This window comes from Scyliorhinus torazame, chromosome 14 (assembly GCF_047496885.1).
Source record: "Scyliorhinus torazame isolate Kashiwa2021f chromosome 14, sScyTor2.1, whole genome shotgun sequence".
In the NCBI taxonomy this organism is placed as follows: Eukaryota; Metazoa; Chordata; class Chondrichthyes; order Carcharhiniformes; family Scyliorhinidae; genus Scyliorhinus; species Scyliorhinus torazame.
Window position 1 is genome coordinate 200,595,194 of NC_092720.1, and position 20,201 is coordinate 200,615,394.

The 20,201-nt window shown below is 56.0% G+C and overlaps 1 protein-coding gene across 1 annotated transcript; it reads right to left on the reverse strand.

The window, feature by feature from the left end:
• Positions 1-73: 73 nt before the first annotated feature.
• Positions 74-20,201, reverse strand: LOC140389128 (E3 ubiquitin-protein ligase TRIM39-like). Its single transcript, XM_072473284.1, has 6 exons — positions 19,766-20,201; positions 19,296-19,391; positions 18,391-18,624; positions 17,353-17,375; positions 17,184-17,268; positions 74-1,148 (listed from the first exon to the last, which is right to left on the reverse strand). The coding sequence occupies exons 1-6, from the start codon at positions 20,165-20,167 to the stop codon at positions 390-392; spliced, it is 1,599 nt and encodes a 532-aa protein (XP_072329385.1). The 5' UTR covers positions 20,168-20,201; the 3' UTR covers positions 74-389.

Consider the following 20,201-nt stretch of genomic DNA (forward strand, 5'->3'; position numbering starts at 1 on the left):
CAGACAGGAGAGAAAACATTCTTTCTGCTCATTCACTGGATCAGTAATCATCACACCAGGTGTCAGTCCCGTCTTCAAATAAAATATTTATTCAAGGGAGGAAACAAAATAAAGATTCACAATGAATTGTTCGAGAGCTGGGCACAGTTACCACAATTCAGGAGATTTTGCTTCATTCTATACCAGCCCAGTGTTTCTGGGTCCCATTATATTCAGAGAGGGACAGTGGGATGGGTGGAGAATCTGAGTTAAATTTACAGAATAAACAATACAGAAACACACTCACCCCCTGACAGCACACAGCAGAGAATCAGGACAACATGAGCTGTTCAGACAGTGAATCAGGCTTCTCACTAAAACTCCGACCTCCCAAAACGTGTCCCACTGTGTTACCCAGTGAGCAGTGTGAGTGGGTCAGAGTTAGCACCAGACTTATGATTACAAGGATTAAAGATGGGGTAGAGTTTCTCGGTGAATGTGTCAGTGAAGGTGTACAGGTGAGACATGTCCTCAGCATCGTAAAATGACACCTGTCCTCCCTCATAATCCAGGTAAATTCCCAACTTCCGGGGTTCCACTTTCCGCTGGGAGATGACATCTGGGATTTTCGATGATTTGCAGTCAGGAAGCCGGGCGATGACCCAGAATCCATTCTCAGGTGACTCTGTGATCTCTCCTTTCCTGTTGACAGACTCTCTGCAGACACCCACAATCCAGTAAGGCTTGTTTCCAAGACCCACCTCCCAGTAGTGTCTCCCTGATGTGAAACCCGGGGAGCTCAAAACATATAAGTTGTCAGTAAATCTTCCCGGATGATCAGATCGAGCTAGCTGCTCATTTCCAAACCTCACACTAGTCAGATCCTGGGAAATGATGAGCTGGTTGTTAGCCGTCTCTGGGTCCAGGGTGAGAGATGCTGGAACTGGAAGAGAACATGATTGGGAAGCTGTTACTGTGAGAAAAACAGGAGTGAATGCCGAGACGTGTACAGACGGTGATGGAACATCACCACTTTCCTCAGCCCAGGAACTGTGGAAGCTGAGAGACAGGGGGCCGGAATCTCTGTTTCCCCGTGCCGAAACCACGGCACGCGCCGGTTTGCCGTGGGTCATGGTGCTCCGCCCCCTCCAAATCAGCGTCACCGAGACCTGCGCCCGCGCATTCGCCACGAAGTTTGAATAAAATTATCGGGCCCACCTGTGATGTTCTGCCTCCGATGGGCCGAGTTCCTGACGATGCGGCCACGCGTGGTCTCAGCGTTCGCGAGCCTGGCGTGGCGGCTGCGGAGAGAGAGTGGGCATGCGGACAGTGTCCAGCGCCACCATACTGCGCCGAGAGCCGGGCCGCTGGCCGGGGGGGGGGCTTCTGCCAGGGATTGGGGGAGGGGTGCTTCTGTCAGGGCTGGGGGGGGTGGACAAGAAAGGGGCTGTGGTGTCGGGGTGGACGGGCTCATGGTCCAGGACAACCGGTGTCATCGTTTCTGTGCGATCGGTGCGTGTGCGTGTGGGGGGTGTAGGCGTCCGCACAGCTGCAGCTTGTCAGCCCTGCGCGTGTCCAGCGCGGACCCGCCAATTCTCCCACCATTTTCCGTGTGTTCCGCGGATGTTTCACGCAATGCCGGTGCTAGCCCCTCACCGGTAACGGAATCGGTGCGTGTGCGCAACCGATGTTACCGTCGTCAAAGACCGTGGATCCTCCGTTGGTGTCAGAACTTAAGATGCAGGAACGGAGAATCCAGCCCAGGAGATCTGAAGAAATGTCTCCCCATTCCCTCAGCTCCATTCACTCGGCTCAGATCAGCATCAATTCACTGAGAATAAAGATCTCTCTCCAGTACAAGACCTCGGTTAAGACGAGTTGTAGGAAGTCGGTCATCGCCCTGAACTCAATCTACTGGAATCTGACACTGGTTGTCCCCTGTTGATAATTTCAGCCCCCCCAGTGCTCACTGATCCTCATCAGCTTTGAACCCAGCAACACCTCGAACTTAAAATACTTACTGTCCGCACCCTGGGCGTCATTCTCCCACCCCCCAGCGGGTCGGAGAATGGCCGTTGGCCGCCGTGAATCCCGCCCCCGCCGGTTGCCGAAGTCTCCGAAGGGAGAAAAGTCGGCGGGGCGTTAATGTCGCCGCTGCCGTCGGAGAATGTCACGGATCTGCGCAAGGCAGCCGATTTTCGGCCTGCCGATATTCTCCCTTCCGGATGGGCCGAAGTCCCGTCGACGTGATGACCGTTCACGTCGACGAAAATGAAACCTCCTTTTCATCGGCGTGACCCGGTGTTCCAGGCTCACGCCGACCAGCGTGGAGGTGAGTGACGGCCTGGGGGGTTGGCTCTGGGCAGGCAATGGCGTGGCCGCAGACTGATTGCGTGAGGAGAGGTGTGTCTCGGGTTGTGTGTGTGTGTGTGCCGCGGGGTGGGGCGGGGGGTGGTTAGAGTAGGCTGGGCTCCGGGGGAGTGCCGGGAGGGGGTCCGTGCCGGGGAGGGGGATGGGGGGGTCCGTGCCGGGGTGGAGGTTGGGGGGGGTCCGTGCCATGCCGGGGTGGAGGTTGGGGGGGGTCCGTGCTGTGCCGGGGTGAGGTTGGGGGTGGGTCCGTGCCGGGGTGAGGTTGGGGGGGGTCCGTGCTGGGGTGGAGTTTGGGGGGGGGGTCCGTGCCGGGGTGGAGGTTGGGGGGGGGGGTCCATGCCGTGCCGGGGTGGAGATTGGGGGGGTCCGGGCTGAGGTGGAGGTTGGGGGGGGGTCCGTGCTGGGGTGGAGGTTGGGGTGGGGTCCGTGCTGGGGTGGAGATTGGGGGGGGGGGCCGGGCCGGGGTGAGGTTGGGGGGGGTCCTTGCCGGGGTGGAGGTTGGGGGGGGGGTCCGTGCCGGGGTGGAGGTTGGGGGGGGTCCGTGCCGGGAAGGGGGATGGGGTGTCCGTGCCGGGGTGGAGGTTGGGGGGGGTCCGTGCCGTGCCGGGGTGGAGGTTGGGGGGGGGTCCCTGCTGGGGTGGAGGTTGGGGGGGGTTCGTGCCGTGCCGGGGTGAGGTTGGGGGGGGGGGGTCCGTGTTGGGGTGGAGGTTGGGGGGGGGTCCGTGCCGGGGTGAAGGTAGGGGGGGGTCCGTGCCGTGCCGGGGTGAGGTTGGGGTGGGTCCGTGCCGGGGTGGAGGTTGGGGAGGGGGTCCGTGCTGGGGTGGAGGTTGGGGGGGGGGTCCGTGCCGGGGTGAGGTTGGGGGGGGGTCCGTGCTGGGGTGGAGGTTGGGAGGGGGAGGGGGTCCGTGCCGGGGTGGAGGTGGGGGGGGTCCGTGCCGTGCCGGGGTGAGGTTGGGGGTGGGTCCGTGCTGGGGTGGAGGTTGGGGGCGGGTCCGTGCTGGGGTGGAGGTTGGGGGGGGTCCGTGCCGGGCTGGAGGTTGGGGGGGGTCCGTGCCGGGGAGGGGGATGGGGAGTCCGTGCTGGGGTGGAGGTTGGGGGGGGGTCCGTGCCGTGGTGGAGGTTGGGGGGGGTCCGTGCTGGGGTGGAGGTTGGGGGGGGGTCCGTGCCGGGGTGGAGGTTGGGGGGGTTCCGTGCTGGGGTGGAGGTTGGGGGGGGGTTGTCCGTGCCGGGGTGAGGTTGGGGGGGGGTCCGTGCCGTGTCGGGGTGAGGTTGGGGGGGGGTCCGTGCCGTGCCGGGGTGGAGGTTGGGGGGGGGGGGTTCGTGCCATGCCGGGGTGGAGGTTGGGGGGGGTCCGTGCTGTGCCGGGGTGAGGTTGGGGGTGGGTCCGTGCTGGGGTGGAGGTTGGGGGGGTCCGTGCTGGGGTGGAGGTTGGGGGGGGTCCGTGCCGGGTGGAGGTTGGGGGGGGGGGGTCCGTGCTGGGGTGGAGGTTGGGGGGGGGGTCCGTGCCGGGGTGAGGTTGGGGGGGGTCCGTGCCGGGGTGGAGGTTGGTGGGCGGGTCCTTGCTGGGGTGGTTGGGGGGGGGGGTCCGTGCCGGGGTGGAGGTTGGGGGGGGTCCGTGCCGGGGAGGGGGATGGGGGGTCCGTGCTGGGGTGGAGGTTGGGGGGTGGGGTCCGTGCCGGGGTGGAGGTTGGGGGGGGTCCGTGCTGGGGTGGAGGTTGTGGGGGGGGTCCGTGCCGGGGTGGAGGTTGGGGGGGGGTCCGTGCTGGGGTGGAGGTTGGGGGGGGGGTCCGTGCCGGGGTGAGGTTGGGGGGGGGGTCTGTGCCGTGCCGGGGTGAGGTTGGGGGGGGGGGGGGCCGTGCCGTGCCGGGGTGGAGGTTGGGGGGGGGGTCCGTGCCGTGCCGGCGTGGAGGTTGGGGGGGGGTCCGTGCCGTGCCGGGGTGAGGTTGGGGGGTGGTCCGTGCAGGGTTGGAGGTTGGGGGGGGTCCGTGCTGGGGTGGAGGTTGGGGGGGGTCGGTGCCGGGGTGGAGGTTGGGGGGGGTCCGTGCTGGGGTGGAGGTTGGGGGGGTGTCCGTGCTGGGGTGGAGGTTGGGGGGGGGTCCGTGCTGGGGTGGAGGTTGGGGGGGGGGGGGTCCGTGCCGGGGTGAGGTTGGTGGGGGGGTCCTTGCCGTGCCGGGGTGAGGTTGGGGGGGGTCCGTGCCGTGCCGGGGTGGAGGTTGGGGGGGGGGTCCGTGCCGTGCCAGGGTGGAGGTTGGGGGGGGTCCGTGCCGTGCCGGGGTGAGGTTGGGGGGGGTCCGTGCTGGGGTGGAGGTTGGGGGGGGGTCCGTGCCGAGGAGGGGGATGGGAGGGCAAGTGAGTTGGTCCACCTGGCGAGGTGTCAGCCTCCAACAGTTGGACCCATGCGGTCCATGCCACCTGGCTGGGGGGAGGAGGGGATATGGGCAATGATGACATGTCATCGTTCCCCTCCCCCCCACCAGGCCGTCATGTTTTCAGATCATCCAGCGATGTTGGCCGCCGTGGTGGCAGCCGCTCATGTCTATGTTGCCCTGGATGAGGAGGAGGAGGAGGAGGAGGGGGAGGTGGAGCGTGCCAGAGAGGCGGCGCAGGCTGCCGCAGAGGGGCAGGCGGCAGCCGCCCAGGCTGGAGGGACACCTGACCGACAGGACGAGGAGGGGGAGGAGGACGTCGCGGCCCCACGGCAACGGAGGCACCCGAGGGCGCCCCGTGTGTACCGGCCCCGGCAGTCATACCAGGACCTCACGGACCGGGAATGCAGGAGGAGACTCCGGATGAGCCGGGAAACCGTGGCACACATCTGCCACCTGCTGGCACAACTGTCACCGCGTGGCACTGGCGGGGGACACCCTCTCCCCGTGTCCGTCAAGGTTACGGTGGCCCTGAACTTTTATGCAACGGGGTCATTCCAGGCACCGAGTGGGGACCTGTCCGGCATATCGCAGACATCGGTGCACCGGTGCATCCGGGCAGTGACAGATGCCCTATATGCCATGGCGCACCGCTACATCCGCTTCCCCGTGGACCGGGCCAGCCAAGATGCCCGGGCCGTGGGCTTCTCTGCCGTTGCCGGGTTCCCCATGGTCCAGGGCGCGATCGATGGGATGCACGTCGCTGTGCGGCCACCTGCAGATAACAGGGCCGTGTTCACTAATAGGAAGGGGACCTATTCGATGAACGTACAGGTGGTCTGCGACCACCGCATGATGATCCTGCACGTCTGCGCCCGTCACCCAGGCAGTGTACACGACTCATTCGTGTTGTCGCGGTCATCCATCCCCGGCATGTACGAGGGACGCCATCCCCGGCTGAGGGGCTGGTTGCTGGGCGACAGGGGCTACCCATTGCGATCGTGGCTGATGACGCCTATACGGAGGCCACGCAATGAGGCGGAGAACCGCTACAATGATGCCCATGTAGCGACAAGGGGAGTGATGGAGAGGTGCTTTGGCGTGCTGAAGATGCGTTTCAGGTGCCTGGACCTCTCTGGGGGCGCCCTCCAGTATCGGTCAGATAGGGTCGGCCGCATCATTGTGGTGTGCTGCGTCCTGCACAACATAGCCCAGCAGAGGGGCGATGTGCCGCAGGCAGAGGAGGGCCGAGTGGAGGAGCAGCAGGAAGAGGCCCAGTCCTCCCCAGATGAGGGGGATGGGGGCAATGGCCAGGGCAGACGGGGTAGACACAGGCGGGTGGCTGTCCACCGTTACCGGCTGGCCCAGCGGGCACGGGACAGACTGATAGACGCCCGCTTCACTGACTAGATGGGCGTGGGAATCGGGTAGTATGGCCACAGACCTCACACCATGGCAACTGCCGACCACCCACACCCCCCACCCATCCACCCACCCAGCACCCTCACCCCCCTCCCCAACCCCACCCACCCCACCCGCATGCACACCACCCCCCACCCCCCATTGCCGATCCACCTGCGGCACAACGGGCCGGGCTCACACAGTTGCGGGTGGACGCGTGTCTATCGCAGGCCATGGAGGATGATGACAACCCGCCCTGCGGTGAGCTCCTGGCTCCACATCGTTGGACTATGTCTGACCCATGGCCACAGTACCACCATCCACCCGGACCATCCCTGCATGCGGCTGTGACACTGCAGCGCACGGTCCCGTCCTCTGCCCGGGGGATCTTGATGGCGGCCCAGGGGGAAGGGGGCAGACTCACCTGGGGCTGAGGTAAGACCACCCCTCACACGCACACTTGCGCTCAACGTACATGACACCCCCGCACACTTGGACAGAGCACAAAGGCAGCTTCGGCAGGTGTAACATTGACTTTAATAACCAAAGGAGTTCATGCACGTGCCCTAGCCCCTAAAACTCATCTGTGCCCTGCACCCGTGCCAACTTACTCAGTGTCTAATTGTTTGGCCTTACGGGCCCTTTGACTACGTCTACGTGGTTCCCCAGACGGTACAGCAGAACTGGAGGTGGACTCCTGTGATTCCTGCCCTCTGACACTGGATCCCTTTGGCGGCCGTTTCCTGGGGCGTCCTGGCCTAGATGGGCCAGGCTGCGGCCCGGGCGACTGGGATGGCGAGCTGCCAGCCTGTCCTGCCCGTTGCCCACCCGATGCACCTGGGACGGAAGGGGGGGAGTCCGAGGTGTCACGGTGTACCGGGACCTCCCCTACAGAGGGAGCCGGGACGGACCACACCACCTCCTCCACCCTCGGGGTGCCCGATGGCCCCCAGGCCTCTACATGGGTGGGGGATGCGAACGGACTGGCCATCCGACGCCCCCCCGACATCTGGCGCTGCCAGTCCTGGAGGCCTGTGCTGGTATCGACAGGGGTCTGCAGGTTTGCAGCCATGGAGCCCAGGGGGTTGGCAAACCCTGTCTGTGACAGTGCGACGCCGGCTCGCACATGGCCACTGGCGCCGATGCCCTCAGCGATGGCCTGCAGAGACTAGGCCATGGCCTGCTGAGACTGGGCCATGGCCTGCAGAGACTGGGCCATGGCCTGCTGAGACTGGGCTATGGCGTTGAGCGCCTCTGCCATCTGGCGCTGGCACTGGCTCATGGCCTCCTGTAAGAGGGCAGCCATTTCCTGGGTCACAGACGCCGCCTGCACGGAAGGCCCCAGGCCTCGCAAACCGTTCCCCATATCTGACACCGTCGCACCCATTGCCTCCACCGCGGACGCCACCCGTGCGGTGTCGGCCTGGGTGGCACGCATGACCGGCACCACTCCCAGCTCCTGGACGCGGGTGGACTCCTCCATCTGCGACCGCAGCCGCCGCAAGCCGCCCGTCACCCTCTTCGCTCGTCTCCGGGTCGGTGGTTGCATCGGATCTATGTGTGGGTGTGGTAACTGCAGGAACCCGGGATCCATCTGGGCGGCAGATGTTCGCTTAGGCTGGGCTGCCCTCCGACCGCCCGGTCCCTCTGCTGCTCCTACCTCTACCTGCTGTACCGGGACGGCTGTGTTGTGCGCACCAGTGAGTGTACCAGACGCCTCATCACTAAAGTGCCCAACCGTGGTGAGTGTTTCTGCGATGGTGGAGGGTGTTGGTGACAGCAGTGGCGTTGTGTCGTGCTCTTCGTCCCACTCTGAGTCCATGGCACTCTGGGGTGGGGGGTTTGTCTCCAGCCATCCACTCTGAGTCACTGTCCGGTATTTCGTCTTCCTGGGTAGTGCTGTCCCGGGTAGGGGTGTCCTGGGTAGTGGTGTCCTGGGTAGTGGTGTCCTGGGTAGTGGTGTCCTGGGTAGTGGTGTCCTGGCTCGGGTGTGACGGGGGCCTGTGGCTGCCCCCCTCGTCGCTGGGTGGTCGCTCCCACACGTGACGGGGGTGTCGTCTCCCTGTTGCTCCAGGTCTCTCCGTCTCCCGTGGTGTGCGAGGGGCATCCTGCGGGCGTCGCATGCTGGAGGGTGCGGGTCTCTCCGTCTCCTGTGGTCTCCGAGGGGCATCCTGCGGGCGTTGCATGCTGGAGGGTCCGGGTCTCTCCGTCTCCCGTGGTCTCCGAGGGGCATCCTGCGGGCGTCGCATGCTGGAGGGTGCGGGTCTCTCCGTCTCCTGTGGTCTCCGAGGGGCATCCTGCGGGCGTCGCATGCTGGAGGGTGCGGGTCTCTCCGTCTCCTGTGGTCTCCGAGGGGCATCCTGCGGGCGTCGCATGCTGGAGGGTGCGGGTCTCTCCATCTCCTGTGGTCTCCGAGGGGCATCCTGCGGGCGTCGCATGCTGGAGGGTGCGGGTCTCTCCGTCTCCTGTGGTCTCCGAGGGGCATCCTGCGGGCGTCGCATGCTGGAGGGTGCGGGTCTCTCCGTCTCCTGTGGTCTCCGAGGGGCATCCTGCGGGCGTCGCATGCTGGAGGGTCCGGGTCTCTCCGTCTCCTGTGGTCTCCGAGGGGCATCCTGCGGGCGTCGCATGCTGGAGGGTGCGGGTCTCTCCGTCTCCTGTGGTCTCCGAGGGGCATCCTGCGGGCGTCGCATGCTGGAGGGTGCGGGTCTCTCCGTCTCCTGTGGTCTCCGAGGGGCATCCTGCGGGCGTCGCATGCTGGAGGGTGCGGGTCTCTCCGTCTCCTGTGGTCTCCGAGGGGCATCCTGCGGGCGTCGCATGCTGGAGGGTCCGGGTCACTCCGTCTCCTGTGGCCTCCGAGGGGCATCCTGCGGGCGGTCTCCATCTGCGGGGATGGGTGCCTGGACGTTTGGTCCTGCGATACACAATGAAGCATGCATGGTTAGACATCAGGTAGTGATCATAGATCATAGATCATAGAATTTACAGTGCAGAAGGAGGCCATTCGGCCCATCGAGTCTGCACCGGCTCTTGGAAAGAGCACCCCACCCAAGGTCAACACCGCCACCCCATCCCCATATCCCAGTAACCCCACCCAACACTAAAGGCAATTTTGGACACTAAGGGCAATTTATCATGGCCAATCCACCTAACGTGCACATCTTTGGACTGTGGGAGGAAACCGGAGCACCCGGAGGAAACCCACGCACACACGGGGAGGATATGCAGACTCCGCACAGACAGTGACCCAAGCTGGAATCGAACCTGGGACCCTGGAGCTGTGAAGCAATTGCGCTATCCACAAGGCTACCGTGCTGCCCCGTGCTACCGTGATCAGGTGATACGGGGGAGGGGGATATAGGAGAGGGGGGATATGGGGACGGGCTGTCGGTGGCTCACTTGCTAGTACGCCCCCGACCTCTGCATCAGCAACCTCCCGGTCCTCAGGTCCGCCAGCCAGTTCCAGGGCCCTTTCCTCGTGTACGGTCAGTGGCCTCTCATCAGCGGGGCCTCCTCCAGTCCTCACATGCTCCCTATTCTCCTGTGGTGGGGGGGGGGCAGGGGTAAAAGGCAACAGTGTTAGGCAGGTATATGAATGCACGCCATCGGTTGCGCGTGCATTGCAGAGGTTAAGGTTAGGGCTGGATTCACTTGGGGATATGGGGGAGGGAGGGGATATGGGGGAGGGGGGGATATGGGGGATGGGGGGATGTGGGGGAGGGGGGATATGGGGAGGGGGGATATGGGGGATATGGGGGATGGGGGATATGGGGGAGGGGGGATATGGGTGAGGGGGATATGGGGGAGGGGGGGATATGGGGGAGGGTGGATATGGGGGAGGGGGGATATGGGGGAGGGGGGATATGGGGGGGGATATGGGGGAGGGGGGATATGGGGCAGGTGGGGATATGGGGGAGGGGGGATATGGGGGATATGGGGAGGGGGGGATATGGGGAGGGGGGATATGGGGAGGGGGGATATGGGGAGGGGGGATATGGGGGAGGGGGGATTTGGGGGAGGGGGGATATGGGGGAGGGGGGATATGGGTGAGGGGGGATATGGGGGAGGGGGGATATGGGGGATATGGGGAGGGGGGATATGGGGGAGGGGGGATATGGGGGAGGGGGGCTATGGATATTGGGCAGGGGGGGAGGCTCACCCTGCCTGCTCTGACGAGGTCGTTCACCTTCTTGTGGCACTGGGTGCCTGTCCGTGGTGTCAGGGCCACAGCGGTGACGGCCTCTGCCACTTCCCTCCACAGACGCCGGCTGTGGCGTGGGGCAACTCTGCGGCCGTGCCCGGGATACAGGGCGTCCCTCCTCTGTTCCACCGCGTCCAGGAGCGCCTCCACATCGCGTGACTCGAACCTCGGGGCTGAGCGACGGCCAGCCATCCAGTCGGGTGTTGTGGTCGGGTGTTCCGGTCGGGTGGGGGGGAGTAAAGGAAACTATAATTTATGGGATCTTAACCTGTCGAACCACGCCAAGTTTGGGGGAAACTTAGTTGATGAATCAAGTCCTGGCGCAATACGACAAGTTGTAAGATTTGTACTATTTTGTAGACTGTGTTAAGTTGTTCGATTCCTTGTATTATTCGACTGTGTATAGTTGAAGGAATTTATATCATCTCTGCTATTCGGTTATCAGTAGCACTTTGCGAATACTGGAACTCAGCAGAAATTTGCAGTATAAACTCCTCAGGTGCCTAAAAGAATTGTTTTATTTGTAGTCGCTTGATTACAATTTGAAAGTCATTTAAAAGGCAATTCGTAGACAATTCGAAGCTTTCAGAGAATTACAGACATTATCTTTCTTTGCTTAGGCAGACAGCTCGAAAGTAACTTTTAAAAGGTCAAAGTCTGGCAATGAAACATGAAGAGAGAGAGAAAGCTAATCTTCAGCTAAACTCAAACTCAAAGTCAAAAGTGGACTAACATCACTGACACAGACTGTTAGACTGACAACCCCCAAAAGACATAAACTAAAATGGAGACTTGAATCAAAGGCAAAAACTGACTAAACTAACAGAAAGACAAAACTTAAGAAACTAAACCTAACCTAACCCAACCTAACCTAACCCAACCCAACCTAACCTAACCCAACCTAACCCAACCTAACCTAACCTAACCTAACCTAACCCAACCTAACCTAAAACAAAACCTAAAATGGCGGGGAGAAACTTTTTAGTTATACACTTTCATATCTGTCTTAAATCGTCTAATTACACCCCAATATAATCCTAATTGGTTTGGGTTAGACTCAAACACATTTGATTTGATGGCAAGCCGTCCATCTTCAATGTGCAACATCAGCTTTTCTGACCTAGCTGTTATCTGCATTGTGAACAATGGTGCTGTGTATTCAATCCCTTGACCTTGACAATTAGCACAAGACAGTGTCATTATCTTGAAAATATGCATTTGCCAGAACAACGGACTTCAGTAAAAGTGAATTATGCTGTATAAATGGGTATTTAAAACTGGGGCTCAACATTTATGCTTAAACAGCTATCTTTTACCTATACTAGTTGTATTCGAAATACCTGGCTTCTACAGGGAGCAGCGCTGCCTTATGAGCCGTCACGCCGTGCGGCGTGTATGACGCTGCACGGTATGAACCACTGCGCAAGCGCGGATCCCGTTACGTTGCTGCTAGCCCATTTCGGGCCGGAGACTATCGACCCATTTTTCCGACGTGACGCAAGTCGGATTTGCGCCGTTTTTTGCGCCGATCGGCGGACTTTCTGCCGATAACGGACAATTTTGCCCCCTATCTCTGGCACCTCCTCCAGCCCTCCAACTCCCTCCGAGATCTCAGTGAGGACAAGGGGGTGACTCTCCTCCTCCAGCCCTACAATCCCCTCCGAGATCTCAGTCAGGACAAGGGGGCGACTCTCTCCTTCCAGCCCTACAACCCCCTCCGAGATCTCAGTCAGGACAAGGGGTGAGCTCTCCTCCTCCAGCCCTACAACCCCCTCCGAGATCTCAGTCAGGACAAGGGGGTGAGCTCTCATCCTCCAGCCCTACAACCCTCTCTGAGATCTCAGTCAGGACCAGTGGGTGAGTTCTCCTCCTCCTCTTCAAACTCCTGGATCATTGACCTCCAGCTGAGAAGGGGTAAAGTCTCACCTGAAAGAGGCTCCTCCAACACTGCAGCACTTCCTCAGTACTGCGCTGGGATTGCCAGTCTGCACTTTCTGCTCCAGATTCTGGAATGGGACAGAAATCTACAGCTGTCTGACTCAGTGATGGGGTAACACAGACAACCAGCTACATTCCCACTGGGAATTCCATTCACAGTCGGAAGGAGTGATCCCAGTGGAAAATTCACATCTAAATGACGGAGAAGTTACTTCAGTTATCCCAATACACGCTTTTGTTCTTTAACCTCTTTGCTGTTCCCTGGTCTCTATGGCAACAGGGACCCTAACAGACAGAAACCTAGAAAATGTCCAGAATAACGAGGACAGTAGCAACATGGATATGGAATGGGGTGAATGACAGTTGTTGGTTGTTCAGACTGGACATAGATATACATTAGTGTTCACAGGGGTCAGTGTTCACACACTGACTCTTCCTGGTGTAAATTAATGACCTAAACCTTGATGTACAGAACATCAGTTCACAATTAGCGGGTGACAGGACAAGCTGAGAGAGTGGTTAATAAGAATGCAGCATCTTAGGCTTTATTAACGCAGAATAGAGAGACAAAGCAGAGAGGTTACGTTATATCTGTATTAAACACTGGTTAATTCTAATAATAATAATCTTTATTGTCACAAGTAGGCTTACATTAACACTGCAATGAATTTACTGCGAAAATCCCCCCAGTCGCCACATTCCGCTGCCTGTTCAGGTACACAGAGGGAGAATTCAGAATGTCCAAATTACCTAACAGGGAGAATTCAGAATGTCCAAATTACCTAACAGCATGTCTTTCGGGACTTGTGGGAGGAAACCGGAGCACCCGGAGGAAACCCACGCACTTGAGGGAGGATGTGAGGGCATTAGAGAGCGTGCAGGAAACATTCACCACAATGATTCCTGGGAGGAGGAACTCCAGTTACGGACACAGATTAGTGAAGCTGAGGTGATTCCACTGGGAGACGAGAACCAGAATTTAAACTGTTGACAAAAGTGGCCACATTATCGTGAGAAAAAAGCTTTTCACACAGCGACTGTTTGCAATCAGTAATGAACTGTGGTGGAATCAGATTCAATCACAGCTTTCAAACGGAATTGAATCAGTAACTGAAGAGGAAAAATCTGCAGAGCTACAGGGCGGCACAGTGGTTAGCACTGCTGCCTCACAGCTCCAGGGTCCCGGGTTCAATTCCGGCCTTGGGTGACTGGCTGTGTAGCGTTTGCACTTTCTCCCCACGTTTACATGGGTTTCCTCCGGGTGCTCCAGTTTCCTCCCACAAAAGATGTGCAGGTTAGGTGGTCCTGCTTAGTATCCCTTAGTATCCAAAAGGTTAGGTGAGGTTATTGGGTTTCGGGGATAGGGTGGAGGCGTGGGCCTAAATAGGGTGTTTTTTCCAAGGGCCGGTGCAGACTCGATGGGCTGAATGGCCTCCTTCTGCACTGTAAATTGTATGAAATTCTATGAAAAGGTGAAGGAATGGTTCTGGGTGAGTTGATCTTCCAGTGAGCTCGCAGGAACTCAATGAACCGGAACTCACTGATGTGTTGGGTACTCTGGATCTGTGGAGACTACGATTACCTTATCAGTAACATAGACAGGCTACCAACACTTGTAATAGTACAACTTTATTTTATTTAACTAAGAGCTGTTAAACATACTTGCACTGTGGGTGGACACTATGTTAGATTGACTGAAGGCCTATGCCTAACCTGACCAGCCTATACTGCTAGCACATGGTGGATGTTTGTGCTACTGACTGCGGGCTCTGTCTGTCTCAGAGGCTGCATCCCGAATGAGCGGGAAAACTAGTGCCCTCTGTCTTTATAGTGACCGTGCCCTAACTGGTGATTGGCTGCTGTGTTGTGTGTGTTGATTGGTCTTGCAGTGTGTCAGTCAGTGTGTGTCTCTGCACCAGCATATACTGATGTGTATATTATGACAATCACCTCCTGTTTTGGAAACATTCTGGAATTCACAGAAAGAGGCAATTCCACATCAACCTGTGAGATTCGGCGGAAAAAGGATTTTCCAGCCCAATCCCGTTTTCCAGTTCCTGCTCCTTAACCCTGTCGGTTACTGCACTTCCAGTACAGATCTGATTACTTTATAATGGTTATGAGGGTTTCCGCCTCTATCAACCTAACACCTTTAAACCTCCTCCTGCTTACCCTGTATCTGCTCTCCCTAATCATGGACCCCGAGCCAATGGAAATCGAGGCTTCCTCTCCACTCTATCTGGACACTCCTCATTTTATACACGTCAATTAAATCTTGCCTCAGCCTCCTCTCATCCAATGAAAACAACCCCAATCCATCCAATCATAACTCAGAACTCAAGTTCTTTGATCCATCCAACACCCTCATTAATCTCCTCGGTAACTTCTCCAGCATATTGACCAGAAAGATACAAAGTACTCTAGTTGTAGACTAACTAGTGTTTAATAAAGTTCCTACATTACCTCTCTGCTCCTATTTTCTATTCCTCGGTCAGTAGAGGAAAATAGCCGGTGTATTATCGTCACAACTTTATCCACCTGTCCTGAATCTGTGGACATAAATTCAAAGCTCCCTCTGTTCCTCCACAACTCTCACTATCTTCTTGTTTATTGTCAATTCACTTGCCAGATCTTCCCCCTCCCAATACATTAACCTCACACTTCTCTGATCCGAATTCCATTTATTACAAGACAAAGTTCTGAGGAAGAGACAGAAGGTGAAGTCTGCCTAGGTTGGGAGTTCCTGGGCGGGATTCTCACCCCCACCCCCGGCCGGATGGGGAGAATCGCACCACGCCGCCCCGACCCCCGCACGTGATTCTCCCACCCCCCGAAACAAGCGCCGCGCGAATCGCGCCGGGCCGCTCAGAGAATCGCTGCAAATGGCGAGCGCCGATTCTCCGGCTGGGTGGGCAGAGCGGCCCCGCGTAAGAGGCCTAGTCCCACCAGCGCCGTCCACATCTGGTCGCTGCCAGCGGGTACTTGTCGCAAAGACTTGGGGGGACGGCCTGTTGAGGGGGGGTGGGGGCTCCGTGGGGTCTGGCCCACGATCGGGTCTCACCGATCGACGGGCCGGCCTCTCCCCCCACCGGGCCTACTTCCTTGCGCGACCGGCCCCAGAACCCCGGTGCCATGTTGGTGAGGGTCCGGAGCGCTCCGCGAGGCACCTGCGCCACTGCGCATATCATCATTGGCGCTGGCGCAACTGCACATGCGCGGATCCAGTGGCGCCCAGTTCATGCCGGGATCTGCGGCTGGAGTGTCGCAAACCACTCCAGCGCCGTGCTGGCCCCCTGTAGGGGCCAGAATTCGACGTGGGAGCGGCCTGTTCACGCGACGGCATTTGCAACGGCGTGGACTCTCTGCCTCCATTTTGGAGAATCCCACCCCGTTGTTATTGGTCACAGAAGGAGACATAATGTAGTCATGGTGATTGGTATATGGAGTGAGGGGAAGTGTATCCGTCTTGACAACGGGGCATGTGGGGACCAATCGGCGCTCTGTGCGGAGATCTGGCAATGTCCCTTAGAAATGACAGAATATCGTTAATTAAATGTTTTCTTATAACCTGGGGAAAGAAAAATACCCAACAATATACAGAGAATAACACTTGGGGTCATCCAGTGTTGGGGAAAAGCCAGAAGGGAAAAGGGAGGGATAAACATAAAACAATCATGATCACCAGAGAAAAAGTATCTGGAAAACTAATGGGATTTAAGGCAACTTGTCCCCTGGACCTGATGTCCTGCATCCCAGGATTTTAAAGGAGGGGCTGGAGAGAAAGTGGATGCATTGGTTGTAATCTTTGCAAATTCCCGAGATTACTGATCAATGATGGGGATACAACTATTTATGATCAATATTCCTGATTGGATGAAGAAACCGAATATACTGGAGCTAAATTGTCTGATGACACAAAGTTTGGTCGGGAAGTTGTGAGGAGGATACAAAGGTTCTGTGGAGGGATATAGACCGGTTAAGTGCGAGGACAAAGATTTAGCAGATGGAGTATAAAGTGAGAAAATGGGAGGTTGTCAACATTGGCAGGAATAGAAAAGCAGCAAATTATTTCAATAGAAAGAGACGGCAGAATGCTGCAGTACAGAGGGATCTGGGGGACCTTGACCATGAATCACTAAAAGTTAGTATCCAGGTACAGCAAGGAATGGGGAAAACAAATGGAATGTTGGCCTTTATTGGAAAAGGGATGGAGTGTAGAGTAGGGAAGATGTGCTGCAACTGTACAGGGGATTGGTGAGACTGCAGCTTGAGTACTGTGCTCAGATCTGATCCCCTTACATCAGGAGGGAGAGACTCTCATTGGACACAGTTCAGAGAAGATTCACTGGGCTGATTCCTGGTGAAGGGATTGTTTTATGAGGAAAAGGTTGAGCAGGTTGGTCTGTACTCATTGGAGTTTAGAAGAATAAGAGGTTATCTTATTGAAACATGCAGAATATTGAGGGAGTTCCTTCGTCAGGGTAGATACTGGGAGGATGTTTGATCTCTGGGGTAAGCGAGGTGTTGGTGACACAGCATCAAATGAAGGGGCCTCTACTCAAGACAGAGATGAGAAGGAATTCCTTCTCGGAGAGGGTTATTAGTCTTTGGAATTCTCTACCACAGAGACCAGCAGAGGCTGGGCCATTGATTCATGACCGAGTTCGATAGATTGTTGATCAAAAAGGAGGTTAAGGGTCATCTGGGACAGGCAGGAAAGTGGAGTAAAGGCCACAATTCGATCAGACATGATCTTATCAAAAATCAGAGCAGGTTCACTGGGCTGGACTGCTCCTGTTCTTATTCCTTCTGATCTTATGATCATTTCATCAGTGTGTCAAACCTCATTAATCACGTGGATAACAGCAGGGAGACGGTAATATACAGAGAATGATACCTGGAGAAATCGCTGCTCTCATTTCCCTCCACACTTTGATGTATTTGACTGGTTCACCAGCGATATCCACAGGTAACTGAGTGGAGACAGTTCCAGGCTTGTGAAACTCCATCTGACTCCTGTGAAAACAGGTCTGGAAATCAGTGTGTGTTAGAGAGACAGGAGTGATCGCATCACAAAACTGTTTCTTTAAACCTGCTTACCTCATCAACAGGTCCTGAATATCCTGAGGGGAAAGAAACAGAATAGATATGATCGACTCAGATTAAAGAGTTCTTGTTGATGTAAATCCCGAGTAGAAATTATGAAGAGGGACAGAATTGAGAGACCAAGATTTCAGTTGGAAAATAACTTTTACTTTTTCCTTTCATTCCCTCTCTGAGCTCATCCTGGTCATCAGACCCACCTCCTGTCCCCTCCATCCTCTTCCCAAAAACTACTGATCTCCCAAACTCCCCTCCTGGTCCCCATGTTAGCGGGATTGTCTCTCCTTTAAATCTACATCTTCACCCCTCTCACCTCCTCATTATTCTCGATCAGTCTGCAACCTTTGACACGGTCGATCACACCATCCTCCTCCACTGCCTCTCCACTGTTGTCCAGCTGGGTGTTCTGCCCGCACCAGTTCCCACTCTTATCTCTCTAACCGTAGCCCCCATCACCCCTGTGGTCGGTGAACTACATTGGCTCCCGGTTCAACAACGTATTGATGTTGAAAATTCTCATCCTTGTTTTCAAATTCCTCCATGGCCTCACTCCTCCCTATCTCTGTAATCTCCTCCAGCTCCACAACCCTCCGAGACATCCTCTAATTTGTGTCTCTTGTCCACCCCCGATATTAATCCCAACACTATTGTTGGCTGAGACTTCATTTGAATCCAGCGTTCGCAGGATCAGGAACAGCAAACCCACAACTCAATAAAGATCTACCGACTCCACTTTAACAACGCATCTTAACCCCGTCCTCAGTAGAACTCCATCTGCAGCAGTGTAAACGTCTCCAGTTCCCAGCCCAGCTCTCTCTGAGTCCAATCATCAATCAGTGCCGTGGTTACACTGAGTATAGGAATCACACTGAGATTCTCTCACCTCATTTCCCATTGGAGCCTTACTGACAGCAGAAAGAAACAATCACCCAACCAATCAGACTGAGGCCTTGCCAAATCCCAGCGGTTAAAGGTCAGAGTGCCCGCCCTCAGTCTCTGGAATGTTTCACTGGACAAGACAAAGAGATTTTGTACCTTGAGGAACTCTGGGGCCTCTTGTACCCCCAGCCTCGATTTTAGATCTCTTATTGCTCCTTCAAGAGAAGACAATTCATCCATGGTTTTGGTTAAATTCTGCTCCATTTCCTCTATTATTTTATTGCTTTTTGTCTCCAACTCTGCTTTCAGCAGCTCCTCCTTCTCAAACAGGAACTTGTGCATCTTTTCAAATTCACTGTTGATTTCATTTCTCAGTCTGTCAACTTCAGCCTGGAACAGATTGAATACAGAACGGAATAAAAAACGTTTATAATCCCAGTGACCCTGGGATAAAAATTGATATCCAGCAAGGATAACAAATAATAACAGCTCACTGCCTGCTGAACAGTTTGATGGAACTTTGGCTGTGTGGGAGTGAGTTACAAACATGTTTCAGTGATTCCAATAGTTTATCATTAAATAATAGACATCAAGGACTGAGTCACCGAGTGGAATCTAATCGTGGAATGCAGATGGTTTATATATAGAATAATGGATACCTGGGAGTGAGTTACAGACTGGAATCTAATCAAGGGGTTCAGATGGTTTATATATAGAATAATGGATACCTGGGAGTGAGTTACAGACTGGAATCTAATCGAGGGGTTCAGATGGTTTATATATAGAATAATGGATACACGGAAGTGAGTTACAGACAAGATTTATTGAATCAATTGATGGGATTGGTTTGAGAGAGAAAATAAGACATTTTCACACTGTCATAATAATCTGCAATTTGCAGACGCTCCCTTATCTTGCAGTTTGGGGAGCAGCCCACAGTGTACTTTGGAGCAGCAGCATTTTATTCAGTAAAACTCTCTCTCTGACTGTGTGAGAAGCTCACTCACTCTCAATATCAAACACAGGGAAGTTTACACAAAGCCTAAAGGACACTCTCCTACCTTCATGTGTAAAATCCCATCCTCGCGTTCTCTTTTACTGTGGAGACTGAGGTCCATTTGCTTCTGCAGAGTTTCCAATGATGTTTCTAACTTGTTCTGAGACAGAAAGGACACAAAGGGGTTTGTCAAAGGAAACAATCATTGTCACATTCTGGAGGAGTTTGCTGTTTTAAATCGAGTGAGACTAGTGAGGTAGAGAAGGAGATATTCTCAGGATTGACACTCAATAAACAAAGTAGAAGCTGTGGGTTAATTCTGTTTATTGCAATTATCCTCCTCCAGGTTAATTCCCCTCCTCAATCAATCCTTTCCTCGTTCAAACCCTCTCTTTACATTCCTCTCCCCTTCCCTACCCCTTTCTCTCCTGCCCTCTCTTCCCCTTCCCACATTCGACAAACACTCTCTCTCTCTATTACTTACACCCTATCCCTCTTCCCCATCTACCTGTGTCAGTAACAGTGATCCAGTACCTTGTATATCTGGGCTGCCTCCTTTATTGGGATCACACTGTGCGTCTTATGAGCTCTGGACATCCCACACACCACACAGATCGCTTTGTGTTCATCTTCACAGAAGAGTTTCAGCTTCTCCTCGTGTTCCTGACAGTAAAACTCCTCCTGTGGCTGTGTCACCTTCACCTTCTGCTCTCTGAACTTCTCCACGATGTTAATCAGGGTCAGAGCAGGCCTGACGTTCCTCTGGGTGAAGACCTGTCGACACTGGGGGCAGGAAACATCGCCCGGGACCTTCTGCCAACTCTGAGAGATGCAGGAGCTGCAGAAATGATGTCCACATTCCAGAGACACCGGCTGGGTGAATATCTCCAGACAGATGGGACAGGTTAGTTCCTGTGTGAGATCTGGAGACGCCATCCCAGTGCTCAGAGTCTCTCTCTCCTTCCCTGTT